A 17,095-nucleotide genomic window follows, 5' to 3' on the forward strand; every position below is an offset into this window, starting at 1 on the left:
CATAAAAAATTGTCTTGCCGCAAATGACCAAACACATGTGTAAGCGCTCCATCCAATCTCTCATGTTGAAATGTCCTCAGCAACTTGTCTAGGTTCTCACAACCAATGTATTTCTATTGGATATACTTAGAGAAAACCTTCAAATGTGCAAATATGTCAAAATTAATGTACAACCCTTGACTTCAAGTTACCGATCACGATGCACCATTGGTATTCCACATAAGATCCCTCTGTAACTAACTTCAGAGGTGCCTTTGGGAGTGCCTCTACTAACACTTGGTCGCACACAAACTTCTCATCAAGCATTGCTTTCATCGATCCATTTAGGGTCCACTTGTTCTTTGCTCTGCAGACATATCTTTTTCTTGAATCGTATAGTTACACAAATCATTATGGCTTTGCCATCAGAGACAAACCCTGCAAATCATGCACTCAGGTTCCCATTCTTCTCTATTGTGTTGGTTGCTGATTTGAATTGCATCAAGCATATCAAGTGCATTACAATCCTTGCGTGTTCTCCTCTTGATTGATGTCTTGATCCACACAGATCCGATGCTTGTTGAGTCTCATTACATAGCATGCTTATACTCTTCTAGCGAAGTCCAGTGGAAATCCTCTTTGATCCACCAGATCTTGCATGTAGCATCTACTTGAGGGTTAGCAGCTTCATTGTCGCTAGTTTTTTTGCATGCACCCTTCTGCACCAGACGCCATCCGGCAGCCGCATTTACACCACAACCAAAAGAGCATTCTGCATACTCCTCTATGCCCCCTATATCACCCCAATGATGTCTTGATCTCTACTTGTCAATGATAATAACAAACCTTGCGCATCCTCATCCTGCCAATAGTCATTGTATCACTCGTTGTGCACATAAGATCTCTACTGTCTACTTGACAAGATTAGGCATCTAGAACTCCCCATGAATGGTGAAGGTAGAAAAAGGAGCCTTGCCTATGGCTACAGAGACACCATGCATAGTATTGCAGCAACAAACTCAATATTAACTCCTCCTTGGTTAGTGACGAAGCAACAAGATGGCTATGCAGGCATGTAGTCCCTTTGCTCTTCAATCTTCAACATGCCTAGAGCCGAATCATTCACAACAATGACCCCGCAACCAACTACCACAAAACGCACCACAATAACTACAAATATTGAGTGCCATCACATTTCTATTGTTGCTCCCATCCGCATCAAGCAACAGTATCTCTACACCAACCGCTAGGTCTGCCCTTTGGAGCCGCATCTGTTTGACAGGAGGCCATATGATGTAAGCAAAAGTGAGTCAACAATATCCAAAGCACTTGCTTTTCATCAATTGAGGTGCATGCACACCTACAAACTTCAAATGCATGGGAGATGACGCCTTCAACATTGGCCATGGCCATCCTCAAATAGGTCACGAAGTATGTCGTTTTGTGATTGCCATGTGTTGGGGCCAAGGCCCCCAATGAGGAAGAGGGACACGAGAGACTTTTAAAGCTGCAATCAAGAGACACACAAAATAGGAAGAAGAAGAATGAATAACTATGTGTTGATTGCCATTGCATGTAAATTGTGTATATAGGAAGACACATACCCCTTTGTGCCACACACCCATGCCCTCAGCATCTCCGCTTAAGGACAAACCCATGTGTTTATGCCTTAAAATTTCCTCTAGACTGGATTTGAAATCTTCATTGAAATTTATCTCCAGTTTCTTTTTCTTTCTTTTGGTTGCCCCAATTCTTTCAGCTTGCTTGGCTGAGTTTATCAGACAATTGAACCCATTGCACTTGGTAGTAGGTCTATGCCCCCAATAGTACTCCAAATCTTGGGTTTCGTCTCTTTACAAAAGTACTCTACCAACATTTTGTTGGTCGATCTTTTGGTTGCATCTAATCTTGCATTTAGATTACAAAAATGCTGAGCATAGTCCTCAACTAAAAGCTTTTTCTACCTCATCTTTGAAGCTTCTTCTAGACATCATTAGGAGTCCTCTCCTTCATGAAATGTGCTACGAATGATATCTTTAATTTTTCATAATTCTGACCTATATATTGAGTGAACTAACTCATCTTCTTTCCAACGATGTCCTCACAAATTGTTGCAGTTTCTTTGCATCTCTGAACATGGTGCACTTCAGACTCACTACTTGAGGGTTCACCGCCATGACTAGCGGTGTTCCTAGTGGCATATGTGACAGAGTCCAATTTGGTGTTTTTTGTTGTGGCATAGGATTTGGGATTTCTTATGGTGTCGAATTTGGTATTTGTACTGGGAATGCCTCCGGCAATGTTTTGGGGCTCTTCTACTCCTAGAAAATCACCTCTCTCAGGCTATTAGTGTGATGGGAATAGCTTGCGGAACCTACAAATCCTTGAAAACATAGCAAACACTATACGTAAAAATACACATGGACTTTCAAAACTCACAAATGGAAGAGACTTAACAAGCATGCTGTGAGTGTGATCTCCCCCCATAGGAGTATAACTCTCCTTCCACTTCCTATATTTGATTAATTGAATAGCTTCCAAGCAAAAAATTATACAAGCTCTATGTACATCTCCTCTATGCACGAATTGGGAAAAAGCCCCATGAGCCACTTCCAAAATAGCTTGTTATTCTATAAATAAAGCTTGCTTTTCCCACTTTAGTCAATAAGCTTAGGCTAATCTCTAATGTTCAAAAATATAAATATGTACATGAGCATTTGTAATGTCAAAAGGCTTAGCCTTGTTCATCCCCGCATCACTAGAGTTGTGTCTACACACCAAAAATATGATGAATCGTGTTTTCCAAATGCCATCACCTCATCAATTTTTCTTACCCTAAATTCACAAAAATCAATAATAATGACATATTTCAATCATAGAATAACCTTGGAATTAATCATCACAATTAATAAGACTTTCAAAATTTTAGCAACACAAAATCTCAATAAATCACAGATGGATAGTGCACACATGTGGCACATGCCATCAGGTGGTGCACCTCACATCACAAATGCATAAAATTGCACGGAGGGTGCACACATGCCACACATACCATCACCGCATAAAGTGGTGCACACAATGACACATGCTCATATGGTAGTAGTCATATATCTAGCCATGTAAGAGCACACATGCATCACTATCAACAGCGAACACACATGCATCAGCTACGTGATAAAAAATGTTAGATCTCACTCAACTAAATATTGAAGGATGAAATTAATGGGATAATTCCAATTCGCGTTAAAATTAGACAAACGTCCTCCTCTTCTTCTAATGGGCTTTCTGGATTTTTTGGTTTTGATTCGTAGCGCTTAAGCTCAATGTCTTCACCATCCTCCTTCTCTTGTTCATCAAGCATATAATCTTTTTGCTCCACCCATATAGTTTAGAGAGGTTCAAGCTGTAACTTGGAATTGGTCAGCCCCACTAGACTAAGGAAATAGTTTTGACATGCCCTAAAACCTAGAACCACTACCCATTTGGCTTCCAAACTCACTGTAGGTCTTCCATGTCAGGCATTTGGAGTAACCATTGATGGGTTTTTTTTGTGCGACTAATATCTTTTTGTACAAACTCCCATTGGCTTCACTTTGCACTGATCAGCCATATGCAATTGAAAATGAACATCACGTGTCAACTTCAAACCGAGTTGTTGGAGTGTACCTTTGGCATGATGTTCACGGTTGCCCCACCATCCAGAAAAACGTCCCTCAATGCCACCCCAATAATATCCATCGTGAGCTTGGCACTTTGTTCACATGTGAGGGCAGCATAGGCAAAGCAGTGATCTGGTGTCAACCCATGCTGAACCGATACTATCTTTGGTGTGGGTTCACCTTGAATGGATCCCTTATGTTAACTACCTAGCATGTGATTGAGAAATGCAATGGTCTAATGCTTGATCTGAGGAGACAAAAAACAAAGTTGCCATAGGATGTTGGGCTTGAAATCCAAGATCTTCAAACAAAGAGTAGGGCTAGACACTAGTAGTAGCCTTTTGTGGCCTTATCCTTTGAGATTTTGGCCGAGGGTTGAAGCTCACATGAGGGTGAGGATATACCTCTAAATTATGAGTCATTGTCTCCTACGGTGTCTCTTCCATCACCCGCTTCCCCTTTCCTTAGGCATTACTAGGTCTTAATTGGCATCTCCTTCACTTTGTTGAGTGTGCTACTTGGGGGAAAAGTGGATGGACTTGCTTATGCCTCATTCTCCTTGTGTTGTCCTAGGGTTTTCAGTTTGGTTGCAAACCTCACTCTTCTGGACTTGTGGGAAGGAAACTGAGGTGTGCTAGCAACCTTATCCTCAAAACAGGATTGAAGACCTTTGGTGACACTCTTAACCACCTCTTGGTACCTTAAAGGCATAGAGTGATTACCAAAAGATGAGGCACTTCTAGAGTTAGTGGTAGACCTTGATGGTTGGGTGCCCTTCGGAATTGTTTCTGATACACTTTGAGGAGAAAACAAGGGTGGTCTATTCCTCATCATACTATGTACCTTGGAGGGAGGGGATAACTTTGGTGGGGATACACTTGTGGTACTAGTTGGTGATGAGGCCTGCAGTGCAGACTTTGAGTCATCCTTACTTTTGTCACCTTTTCTTTGTGACCTTATCACATATCTCCCAACACTATGCCGATCCAATGGCATTTGCTGCCCTCCCCCACCACTACTACATTAACCATATTGACTTGAGATGCTGGTTCTACTCTTCCATTGGGACAATCTCTAGTGTAGTGGTCATTTGTGTTGCCTTGTTACAAGAGGGTCCCCTGAACGACTATGTACAATCGTCTTGGTAGTGGTCGTACTCTCCACATCTATAACACATGCTGGGTCTTTGAAAGTTGGTACATCTCCTTGCACCTCCACGTCCACCTCGGAAACCACCCCATCGACCACGTTGATAAGGGGGTCCATATCCACCTTCGGACATAAGTGGTTGGTATGGTGCATAGTAAGGATAAGGATAGAAATATGGGCCCCCAACTAGACCAGGTGTAGGAGCTTGGAGCAAAGGGTGATTAGGAAGTAATGGAGGTAGAATCCTAGGAGGAGAAGATGGCTCATATGCTTTTCCAAGAGTAGGAGGTATGGTTGTCAACGGCCTAGAAGCTATCGATGTGGCTCTATTGACTGCAGCAATTAGGGGTTCCCCCAAAGAATACTCTGGAAGAATCTTCCTCAACCCTTTAAGGTACCCACACTACAGGCATCATGTCCATGGGTCTCACAAATGTACAAAATGAGGTAAAAGTAGGTACCTCACGCTTTGAGGGACATGTCACACTCCCGGTGACCATGACCAAAACCCTTGCATTCTGTGCACCAAAGACTTGCACCAAAGACCACTTCTAATCTGGGCCTCAAAGGATGATTGGCCATCCACACTTGTTCTATTTTTTAGACCTTGTTTGATTTCTTCTAACTCCTTCTTGAGTTGCTACCATGCGGATGAGCCCTGCTCTCTAGGGAGCCAGGTGGTCGAAGTCGATGATGAGACAAAACTTAAGTGCGCCCTTTCCATCTATACTATTTCCTTAAGGAAGTCTTATAGTGGGGCATGTTCAGGAAGTTTGTCAACCAACCTTATAGCAATGGTTGGGGGTAATGCTTTCAAAAACCACCCCTTCATGACATCATCATTAGAGGTAGTACAGACATCTTCGCGGCCAGGACCATCATCCTGATGTACATCTTAGAGATGCTTTCGCTAGGCTTCATGGTATCGGTGGACAACTCTTGGACAATAATATATTCCAACTTCTCCAATTTGAAAGTTTGTAAGAATTCCTCCCTTCAATCTGTCCAAGTTTGGAAATGGTCAAGGGGAAATTGATAGTATACCACACTACAAGGCATAGGCCCTTTTCCGATGGTTATGCACCGATGTTTAGCATGCGCAGGGCGCTAATCATTGGTATGCAAAGCGGGCTTAAAAAGTGTCGCTATATAGTGACACTTGCCAGACTTGTATAAGATCACTATATAGCAACGTTTTATAGAGAGTGTTTTTCCCTATACCAACCTTTAAATATAGTTTTACCCAATGACAAAAAAAAATTCTTTTCATACATGTTTGATCCTTTGAAAGAATAAAAGTACAAGAGCATGTACATCAAGTTTGAAGCTCATATATTGATGTCCACATTTGAGACTTTGCTTCATCTTGAGCCAAGTCTAGTGTGCCAAACAAATCTATCTCCAACTCTATACTAAGTTGATCTCCTATATCATCATCGTACTCTAGCATCGTATGTTCACCATAGACTTGATCATCTTCTTTAATAAAGTCGGGTGATTCTTGATGATCATCATCTTCTTCCTCAATATTGTGATCTCCATCTTCCTCCCATATGATGTCATTATGCACATCTTCCTCTTGGCTCATATTGTGATCATCTTCTTCTCTAAATCCATATGGATCAATTGGATCTGGCATTGGTAGTGGCATCTCCATATCCACAGCTCTATCTTCATATCCACATTGGTAGTGTGAAGGTATACGCACACCACCCTCCTCATCCTATCTCAAGGTTTCGTGTAAATATAAGATCTTGTCTCAAGATTTCGTGTCGTGTACACATGCAATATTAATCATGAACTCAAATAGCATTGACTTTCCGATGATCCATCACCATGTGCACCACCAATGGTGGGTACTGGTCTGGGCTCCTCCCTATACATCCTCAAGTGGCGCATGACAATACGGCGTTGGTGTCGTACTTCTTGCTTGCAAGAAGTGCAATGACAATACAACCTCTCCGTAAGCCACTTTGCACTCCCGAGCATTGGCGCATCATCTAACAAGCTTTCACTTGTCCCTTCCATCTACACACCTCCAAAGTCACAACACAAAATGCAAGGAAATCCATTAAGATACAAAAAATAGCCACCCATGAGCTCCTTCCCTCTCTTCTTAGATCGAGTGCCTTGAACCGACACTTTTAAGATATAAGTGTCACTATATAGCGACACTCAGGGTTAAAGGTCACTATATAGTGACTTTTAGGATTTAGTATCGCTATATAGCGATAATTTTAGGGTATCAGTGTTACTATATAGCGACACTTTTAGAGTATGAGTGTCGCTATATAGTGACGCTTTTAGGATATAAGTGTCACTATATAGCGACGCCGGGAGACTAAAACTTGAAACGCTGCACGACGTCATTTTTCATAACTCTATTGCGAGAAAAGCAAAAATCTCTCCTCCCATGATTTCCTCCTCTATTCGGCGACCTCGCTTTCCTCCTCTATTCCCCACACTCCTCACCCCTACCGAGCCCCTCTCCCATTGACACTTGTGCTCCCTCTCCACCCTTCTCCCTCTCTACTTGTGTGAAAGGAAGTTTTTCAAGAAGGTGTGTCTCTTTAAGCAATATAGGTTCATTTTTTGTGAGATTTCATTTTGTGAGAGTTGAAGCATGTTTCTCCTTGCATTGCTAAGCCTATGTGCTAATTTTCATGCTTGATTTTCAGAAATTAAGGACAAAAAACGAGATTTGCTCTTCTCTTTTTGGTATTTCTCTTCCTCCTCTTTCCATTCCTTTTGAGCTTTCTCCTTGTTTGTAGGCTTATGCTTGTCCCCTCAATCCAATCCCTTTGGAAAGTTGCTTCTCCAAACTCCCCCTTCCTCTAACTAGTTATCTGAAAAATGGTATGTTTCCTCTCTTTTGTAGGGCCAGTCCACGAAACACCGAGGGGACTTTTCCAGGTAAGAAAGTGCTTCTTCTTTTTTCCTTTTTTTGTTTTCGTTATTTGCATTGGTCTGCAGCAAGCACTTTAAGTGCTAGCTACAGTGATGGGTGTAGGAACCCCTTCTTCCCCTCTCTTCTCTTATTCCCTCTTCTTTCCCTCTCTGCTCATATGCTCATATGCTTTTCCCCTCTCTTTTTTCTTCTCTTTTTCCCTCTTCTTTCTCTTCTTTTCCCCTCTCTTATTTCCTCTCTTTCATCATCTTTTCTCCTCTTTTCATAAGCATATGCATTTTCCTATGCTTATGCATGAGCATGTGCTCATATGCTCATGCATACTTTAGCTTTACATGCAGTGAGAAATTTCCTCACATGAGATTCCACATCCTCATGGAGGTGGGCCGGTGGCCTTTAAACTTTTGAGTCTTCACATGGACCTGGTTGAGTAACTCAAGAGGTTTAACTTTTTTTGTAGGACTAAGAACTGCCATACCCTCCCAAGGGGCTAAAGCCAGTGAAGGCCTCTTGATGGGGATTAGTACTAAATGTGGGTGCCATGGAGACATACGGTGGAGAGGCTAATGAGACAACACCTCCTACAATGGATCACACTACTGATGTAGCCATGGAGGAAATAGATGGTACTACATGTTGTTGGAATACTGAAAAGAAAGAGTAGAGTGGACACAAAATCAGAATACTTGCTTTACTTGCTTGTAGAATGAAGAAGAGTGAGGTCCTTAAGTAGGCACCTCATACATGGTCATTGACATCACTGATGACCTCAAAGCTCCTCAATCATCTCCTCAATCTGCTCCTAGATTCACTCAATCATCCTATGTGGCTTTTCCACCACCTAACTGTGCTTGTGGGCACCTAACTGTGCCTCTAGCACTCACACATAGAAACATAAGGTGTGCCTGAGGCATACACCTTGAGATATCCCAACAAACCCCCCCTCAAGGAAATGCCTCAGGCTATGTCAAGGATACATCTAGTCTCATAGTTTCTCATGCCATCTCATGGTGGTCAAGGATAAATCTATGGCTAGGTTCTCATGCTAGCAAGGGTTCCCTTGGGTGTAAGGTAAACAAAAAGGGATACAGAAAGACCTTCCAATGGTTATCTCCCCTGCATGTACATGCACACAATGTCTGCAGGAGGTACCATGGAACAAAACATACACATGGCCTACATCATAAGGTGACCAGAGGTGTTTACAAAACACACAAAACACAATAGTTTATTTTCACTCATTTTGGAGGACTATCCAGGCTGAGTACCTTGACATAAAAAGAGAGATCTGGAGCATACATAGAGATGTTTAAAATGCATAATCTTCATGGGATGCCTCATCTTGTGGAGGCAAAATATCCATGTCAAGGCAAGGTCTTACCACATGGGCAGTGTCTAGTGCCTTATAAGATGGTACTATGATAGAACAAGTGGATCTGAAAGTCATATCCTTCAAGAGAACAATTATCTTGTCATCTCCATAGTTGTGTAGAGAAGCATATCTTAGGTATCTGAGCTTCATCTTTTTCTTGTACTTGGAGTCAAATAAAAGTGCCATGAGAGGGTAGATCTCTGTAGTTGCTTCCTTTTTGGCAACCATTGTTTTGGCAATCTTCAACAAGGAAGTCAGGTTGGCATTTTCATCCTTTGTAGCATAACAAGACATTGCATTATGTTTTGGCTTTTCAGATATTTTGCATAAGCAAGCCATGAGAGGCTCTAACCCAAGTATTGGGTAGTGTCTTCTCTCTTACAGGGCTTAGAATAACAACTGAAATGCTTCAAAATATAAGCATTTAATGTAGCAAATAGTAGCGACTAGATTTCAAACAATGATGCTTCCTTTTACATGCTTCATAGAAGTGGATGAAATAAACACTTTCCAATCACAACCAGGTCTAGCAAATCAAAGCAAAACTGAAGCAACACTTGTAATGAAGTTATTGAAAACTTCAAAAGACCAGAAATGCTAGAGTAGCATTTTATGTAGCATCATCTTCAAAAACTTGTCCAAAACTGTCAAAACTGAAAAGCTGAACTTGGAGGGCTTGTAGCTCACTCTTCAAAGCAAGGAAAAGAGGGCTTTCTGAAGCAAAAGAAAGCTCAAATACCAGAGAAGGTCCAGCACAGAGGTTGGACGAAATGGTGTGCACTTTTGCCCGGGAGAGTTGCTACAGGCTGAAACTGAGTTTTGACGATTTCTCCCTCGTTACTGAACCAAATGACTTGAAAAATGGCTCAAAATCTTCGTCTTGAGGTCGCCCATCTACTCCTAAGAGGGCTCAGGCAATGGCGGAGTATGCAGGGAGTATTGAGCAACAGAAGAAATTCGCTGTTTGGAGAATGGCAGCCACCACAGACGTTTTTTCTTCAATTGCTTGTAGGTGGAAGTTTGCCCATACTAGAGGAGTTTCCAGCTCAGAGGGTTTGGGCAATGGCTGTTTGTAGATGGAGAACCAAGCTCTCAAAGATTTTGGGAAGAAAGAGGAAAATGGAGAAGAAGAAGATGAAGAAGAAGATGATGATGTGGCAGAAATGGGCTCAAGGGGGATCAAAGGGCTCTGATACCATGTTGGAATACTGAAAAGAAAGAGTAGAGTGGACACAAAATCAGAATACTTGCTTTACTTGCTTGTAGAATGAAGAAGAGTGAGGTCCTTAAGTAGGCACCTCATACATGGTCACTGACATCACTGATGACCTCAAAGCTCCTCAATCATCTCCTCAATCTGCTCCTAGATTCACTCAATCATCCTATGTGGCTTTTCCACCACCTAACTGTGCTTGTGGGCACCTAACTGTGCCTCTAGCACTCACACATAGAAACATAAGGTGTGCCTGAGGCATACACCTTGAGATATCCCAACACATGTGCCATTGGGAAAGTAGATGGTAAGCACCTAGGAAACGTGGGGTCAATGAGGATGTAAGGGTAGTTGGGAAAGAGAAAGATGCAGTCAAAGCCATGTATGATGGATAAGCAGTAGGAAAGGACAAAGATATTGGGAAAGGTTGCGTAGTTGGTAGGGACATCATCGGAGCAAAATGAGAACCCACAAGTTGTATGGATGTAGAAACTAGGCTCAACAAACTAGGGTTACTACATAACATATGAAATAGTAGCTTAACCGCTGGATGTCAAGTCTGGTGTTGAAGTTTTCACTACTCCCATCGAAGTGGCTGTTGATGAAGACATTATTGCAAGAGGAGAAGAGGGGCTCTCTTGAACAATGTGAGTTCCTGAGGAGCCTTCATCCTTCGCTCTTTCCTCTTTTCCCTGCTCTCCATTTTGTATTTCTTCTTCTCCAAAGTCCCAATATGACCACTAGGGATCTTTTTGGTCCAAATCAATCAAATTTTTGATGAACTTACTTGCTCTAACTACTACTCCAATAGGTTCACTTTGTGCTTGCCTTGAGGACTTCACGAACTTCCATCTCACGTAATGCTTGTTGTATCGAGTTTAGTCACAAGTACCTCCTAGTTCTCTCACTAGCTCCTTCAAGGGTATCAAAACTTCTCGACATAAGAACTCTATCCTCTAGGACCCTAGAACTCCTCTTCACTCTTACTACTCAACACTAGCAATGTCCCACCGAGGTCCCACTGTGATCGACATAAATTATCTGAGAGGGGAGTTCCTATCCCTTTTGGAGGTGTTATCGGAGGCCAAAGGCCACTAGTGTGAGAAGCATGGGTGTTGTAAGCTCTATTGCAGTGGATCCCACTAAGTGTGTAGTGGTGTCGTAGGTTGTAATGTAATGAATCATACCATATGAGTGCACTATGCAAGGTGATGGTCACATTGAGATGAGAAGTCTAGAGAATGAATGCAAGGAGAAACAAACATCAATTATCATGTATGGAAGAGCCATGAACAATCCCCATATGCTAGGGAAACAAAAAGGATGAGAGAGTGACTAGGTTGGCCGAAGTACACAAATCACTGGAATGGACAACCAAAGTCACAAGCCACAAGTCACAAGTCACAAGAGGTGGCCATAGCTGCCAAAGTAGACAAGTCTCCCCGCATGGACACAAAGCTACAACAAGCAAGCCTGTAGCTCAAGCCTCTATCTTCTCCCCACACTCTTCTCTCATCGAGCTCATAGATCTAGCCTCTATCTTTCCTCACACTTTCCTCTCTCCCTCTCTCTACAATGACCAATGCCGAATGTTGAATGCTCAATGCTCAATGAATCCCCCCATCCTCCCCTTCTCCTTAATCAGCATCACTATGCCTTGAAGGAGGTTGAGCAACTATAATGTGCTCCTACCTAAGCCATTACGCCTCTTTGAGCTCAAGCTCCGAGCAAATCCAACACAAGAAGTTTTGAATATTTGCCACATCTAAACTACCTACTCTCCCCACTTGTACTATGCATAGCGTCCTGCGTGTCGTGTTGAGCCACCCACTGAAGTCATTCCCTTGACATACCTTTTGGCCTCCCTCAACGTGTATGACAAGATGGCTCAAGCTTTTAGTAACAAGTAGAAGCAATGGGGGAGGCTATTGTGTAATGTATTAAAAAACACCCAAAATGTCTGGGTGCCTTCCATCCAATCATGCAGGCCTTCCTCCACCATTCCTGGTTATGTCATCACTTGGCCCAGAGGATGGGGAAGGGAAGGTTGGAGCCCAAGGGCAAGTGCAAAGTTGTTGAGTGAATGTTAAACCCCAAAACGTGCATGCTTACGAGTTTGTGTGTGGGTACTCATGAGATTTCGAACCATGACAGGAATCTCATTGAGAAGTTCTTCAAACGAGGCATGAGCATTAAAAGGAGCTCCATGACAGCTTAGTTGAATCCCAAGTGCTTTGGATGTTTGGAGACTAATGAAAACTGGTACTAGCTTTGCATACTATTGCGCATGATTGTAGGTGAATCCCAAGTGCTTTGGATGTTTGGAGACTAATGAAAACTGGTAGTAGCTGTGCATACTATTGCGCATGATTGTAGGTAGAGCTGATCTTGTATAAAGTTTATTGGCCATGAAGCCTAGTAATACAAATTAGGAATTCTATCTATGTTGTATTTCTTGATTCTTTCCATTGATTCGTGAGTTTGCACATATATATCTCTGCATGAGAAATCAAAAAACAGAGAAACAAATATGGAAAGTTTCAAGAAGATGGGGATTCTGTATTCTCTTATCAGTGCTCAATGAGCAGTCACACTCTTGTACTCGTCCCAATAAGCCGTTCATATCTACAAGTATGCAACCCTTGGCAAGCGACAGGTAGCATAAGAAACTTGTGAGGTTATCATTAAACAAACTCAAAATGTATTGATTAAACGCGGTAGAAAGGCCCACTTTACAGGATAATTTTTTTTTCACTCCGCTGCTTTAATGGCACATATTATTCTTTCTCAACATCCAAAATCTCGTCCATATCTACTAACGTAACGTATTTAGTTTTATACTAACTTACGAGCGCTCCAAACTTGTCTCTAGACTCTGAATATGTTTTCAGCTCACATTTAACGCTGCTAATTGCTCTATGTTCATGGGATACGTGTACTTGCTTCCACGCAAAAGTCCACTAGCAATAATTTCGTAGCCGGCTTGTGTAGGGTGGTAAGGATCCCAGAAGAAGTATTTAGATCTGTCTGAGCAAGGAGTAAAGCTTGACCTACAAGGGATCAAGCCATGGTACTGGCCACCAGCGCCGCAGCAAGCCTTGGAAACTTCTTCAAAGCCTGCAGGCGATTCAGAGGAAATGAAGTCAGAGGCAAGAAGAGGGAGATCAATCCCTTGAATTGTCAGCTAATATCCAGCATGAGATCTGCACATACTCGTATATCCACTTCCGAATCGTATTTGTTTGCATGGGGAATAGACAAGGAAACTCAGTTTTCAAAGAGCTCCCAATTTCCTTACCATAGGCTTGATAGTTGTTTACAACCTCAGTGACCAAACCATATGCATCAGCATACACAAACACCGCTCCAGGGAGATTGGCATTCAGCTCTACTATCACACCCTTCAGAAGGCTGTTGAAGCTGGCAGCGAGGTCGTTCGGTCTAGCAGCGCAACTGTTGTCGAACCTTAAACCGAGAGTCCGCTGATAGGGGGTGCACCCCAGGGGAGGCACATTCACCACTGTCAACTTTCGAGCACCGACCTCGTAGAGCCTCTTGTAAAATTAAAGGACGCATCGAGTCAGGTCCCTTCTGCGCTGCTTGAAAAACTGCTCATAAAACCACGAGCAAGCAAGCAAGCGTAAATGGTGCGGCCAGGTCTCGAGTTCTCACCGTCAGCTGCCCGCGGTACAGAGAGATTAGCTTTGGTATGAAATCCTGTGGCGGGAGAACCCTTTCCTTGGTCTCCGGAATCGGAAACAAGTAATTATTCAGGAAGTCGTTCGCTCCCATGGTAACCGAAAATATTGCGTTAGATAACAGACTCGTAGCTGCTTCATTGCCGAGCATGCTTATTATCTCTTGTTTTGTTTGTTTGAAATAATCGATCTGCATGTCCATGGAAAGACGATTGATCTGCATGTATGATAACTGTGCGTTAGTCTCAACCTCGAGCATATTTTAAAAAACCCTGAATTCCACGCATTTCATGTGAGCGCCTCGACCACATCGCTAGCAAGGGATGTAGACCCGGCTTCAACGTCAAGACTCATGAGATAGATGCAAGAAGGAGACCTACAAAATTTCTGCCGGTGTCGTTCAAAATGCCGCCTCCGCCCGAGGCATAGTTGACTCCTCGGAGAATCACGGGTCCTTTGGTCGTGGGCGCCAGAAAGGGGGGTGCAAAATTTGGAGCTCCCAGCTCCCGGCCTGTTCAGAAAAAAAAATCCGATTTAAAACCATCTCCAAAGCACACGACCAGAAAGGAAAACGAAGAATAAGGAGATCAAAGCTGACCGATGATGTCGGGGATGGTGAGGCCGTTGGTGAAGCGGCCGGTGGTGTGGTTGGCGTTGGGGTAGGGGAAGTCGATACCGTAGGGAGGCTTATTAGCGAGGGCGTAGGCAAACGGGATGTAATCGTTGTTGCCGGCGTCTACGAGCGAGTCACCAAAGACAAACGAAGCATACGGAGCTGATGAAGCCGTAGATATAATAGCCAACAAGCTACTGAGGAGGAGCGGGAGGAAGCAGCGTGAGAGCTGCAACAATTCAAGGAGATGGAGCCGGAGCTGGGAGCGTGAAGCAGCCACCATAGCTGGTAAGCTTCTAAGCTGGCAAGGCAATGTCATGACTGAGAGGTGATAAGCTGGGGAGTGGTAGACTGGTGAGAGAGCATGAAGGGCTTGTAATACTTGTATTCAGTGTGCAACCATACAGAGAGTAGTATTAGAGAGTGGATTCACAGATTCACAGACAAAGCTCTGAAACAACGGTGGCAAGACACTCACCGTTACAACGATTCAGATGTTAATTTCTACACACAGTACACGCTGGACTCTCTCTCTCTCTCTCTCTCTCTCTCACACACACACACACACAAACACACTTTTTTTTTAGTGAAAAAACACACACACACAGGACGGCAAAATTTGCTGAATTCTACACAATCTCAGTCTCACCTCTCTCTCTCTCTCTCTCCCTCTCTCTCTCTCCCTCCCAGTTCTAATCCTATATAAACATATGACTATAAACAATTGTCTGTAATCGCTGCTCGGCGTAGTGAAAACCTGCCGGCCGGCATGGGTCCCGCCTCCACCCGCCTCCGACAAACTATACCCCCCTAAATCGATCCTAATCCCCGTTCTTCACATCCAGAACTAGACAAAGCGGAATTCGCTGGTTATGGTCCTGAGATGTTAGCAGATCTAGTGCTTAATGGCCTCTCTCTCTCTCTCTCTCACACACACACACACACAGAGGAAGGCAGAATTTGCTACATTCTACCCACAATATAATTCACAGGGGGACATATTCACAGTCTCTCTCCCCCTCTCTCTCTGTCTCTCTCGTAGATATATTCACAATCCACTGGGTATGGTCCTGAGATGCTACCATATGTAGAGCTTAATTGACCGGGTATGGTCCTTATCTAGTGCTTAACGGCGGCTAGTCTCACCGGTGGCAAGCACACTGCCCCTCTCTCTCTCTCTCTCTCTCTCTCTCTCTCTCGCTCTCGCGCTAAATACATCCCCTTGCAGAATTTTCAGTAGCTCTTGAGTTTTTGAGTAGTATTGCTTGCCTCCTCGCTGTTCCCACACATGAAACATCAATCATCAATGGCCGCACCACTGCTAGGTGGTATCTTCGAGCTTTTAAGGAGACAATGCGCCCCCTTCAACTGCTGCCGCGTACCGTCACCTCTTCAAGAAAAGTAGTCACATCCGATAGCGGCCCAGTACTTAGAAACCACTTATAAACCACGCTAGTGGTGCACTCCACGGCCATCAATGCACCTTTGGAATTTGGGAGTTTCTATGCGACAACTCCCAAATTACATGACATTATTTCTAAGCCGGTTCGACTTGGAATTTGGACGACCTTAGTATCATTTTTGGCCTGCATGGGAGGCCTTACTTAAGGTTCCTTCCCAACTCAAAAGTGAAATTATTTACATGGTATTTGTGAGAGTTCGTGTAATTTTGTGTGTGGTCCACGTGCCCATGCATGATGTGGCATCTCCTATTTGAGGTGTGTTTTACCTTCCTTTCTCATGTCTATGGAGCATGGCTCTCGTTCCTATACAGCTAAATTTTCACATGCAGCATGGTGTTTGCTTTGGTTGTTGTTTGGATTAGGCTCTGCGATTTCGATGTGTCAAAGTGAGGGATCAAGGAGGATCAAAGCACCACAAGAGAGACATAGGGTGGCAAACACTCAATCTATTGCAATGTGTGTGAACAATACAAAGATAGGCCTCTTATATAGAGAGAGCCTTTAGAATAGTCAACACTTTTGGGATCCTTTGATCCACATCTCTCCTTGTGGATATCCTTGATCCACATCCTAGGGTGGCTACTTTAATACATTCCTATACCATACCTTAGCCTCTAATATGTGCTCATGGCACCATATCTCAACACCTTCCCTTGGTGCCATGATTCATTGGCTACCGCAAGGTGGTCAAATGTGAGTTTACATTCCATCACCTCCCCTTAGTTTATACCTTGCTACATAAAGTGGTCAAGTGTGGCTTTGACATGTCAATACCTCCCCTGAGTGCTTACATGGCTACTTGCAGGTGGTCAGGCTTGATTTACAAACATGTGGGCTAAAGGTGGCAAGGTTTTTACTTCTCAATACATGTTGTTCTTATCATTCTACTCATGGCTTGCTGATGACTCTACGTAGTTGACCCGTTGGTTCTTTAATCTGCAATCTTCTTCCTTGTGTCCCAGTTTCTTGCAATGGTGACACTTTGGTTTGTTCTTCAGTCTGCAATCCCTTCACTTGACCCATTCTTCCGCAATGGTAACA

General features: G+C 43.3%; 1 protein-coding gene across 1 annotated transcript; it reads right to left on the reverse strand.

Annotated features, from left to right (window-relative positions):
- Positions 1–12,881: 12,881 nt before the first annotated feature.
- On the reverse strand, positions 12,882–15,228 carry LOC147898349 (GDSL esterase/lipase At4g16230-like). Its single transcript, XM_087379603.1, has 5 exons — positions 14,577–15,228; positions 14,359–14,489; positions 13,953–14,195; positions 13,579–13,834; positions 12,882–13,397 (listed from the first exon to the last, which is right to left on the reverse strand). Exons 1-5 carry the CDS (start codon positions 14,908–14,910, stop codon positions 13,168–13,170), a joined length of 1,194 nt encoding a protein of 397 aa, XP_087235729.1. The 5' UTR covers positions 14,911–15,228; the 3' UTR covers positions 12,882–13,167.
- Positions 15,229–17,095: the final 1,867 nt, after the last annotated feature.

The sequence above is a fragment of the Dipteris shenzhenensis genome, chromosome 9 (assembly GCF_047967505.1).
Source record: "Dipteris shenzhenensis isolate YYH24624 ecotype China chromosome 9, Dip_SZ_1.0, whole genome shotgun sequence".
Taxonomy (NCBI): domain Eukaryota; kingdom Viridiplantae; phylum Streptophyta; class Polypodiopsida; order Gleicheniales; family Dipteridaceae; genus Dipteris; species Dipteris shenzhenensis.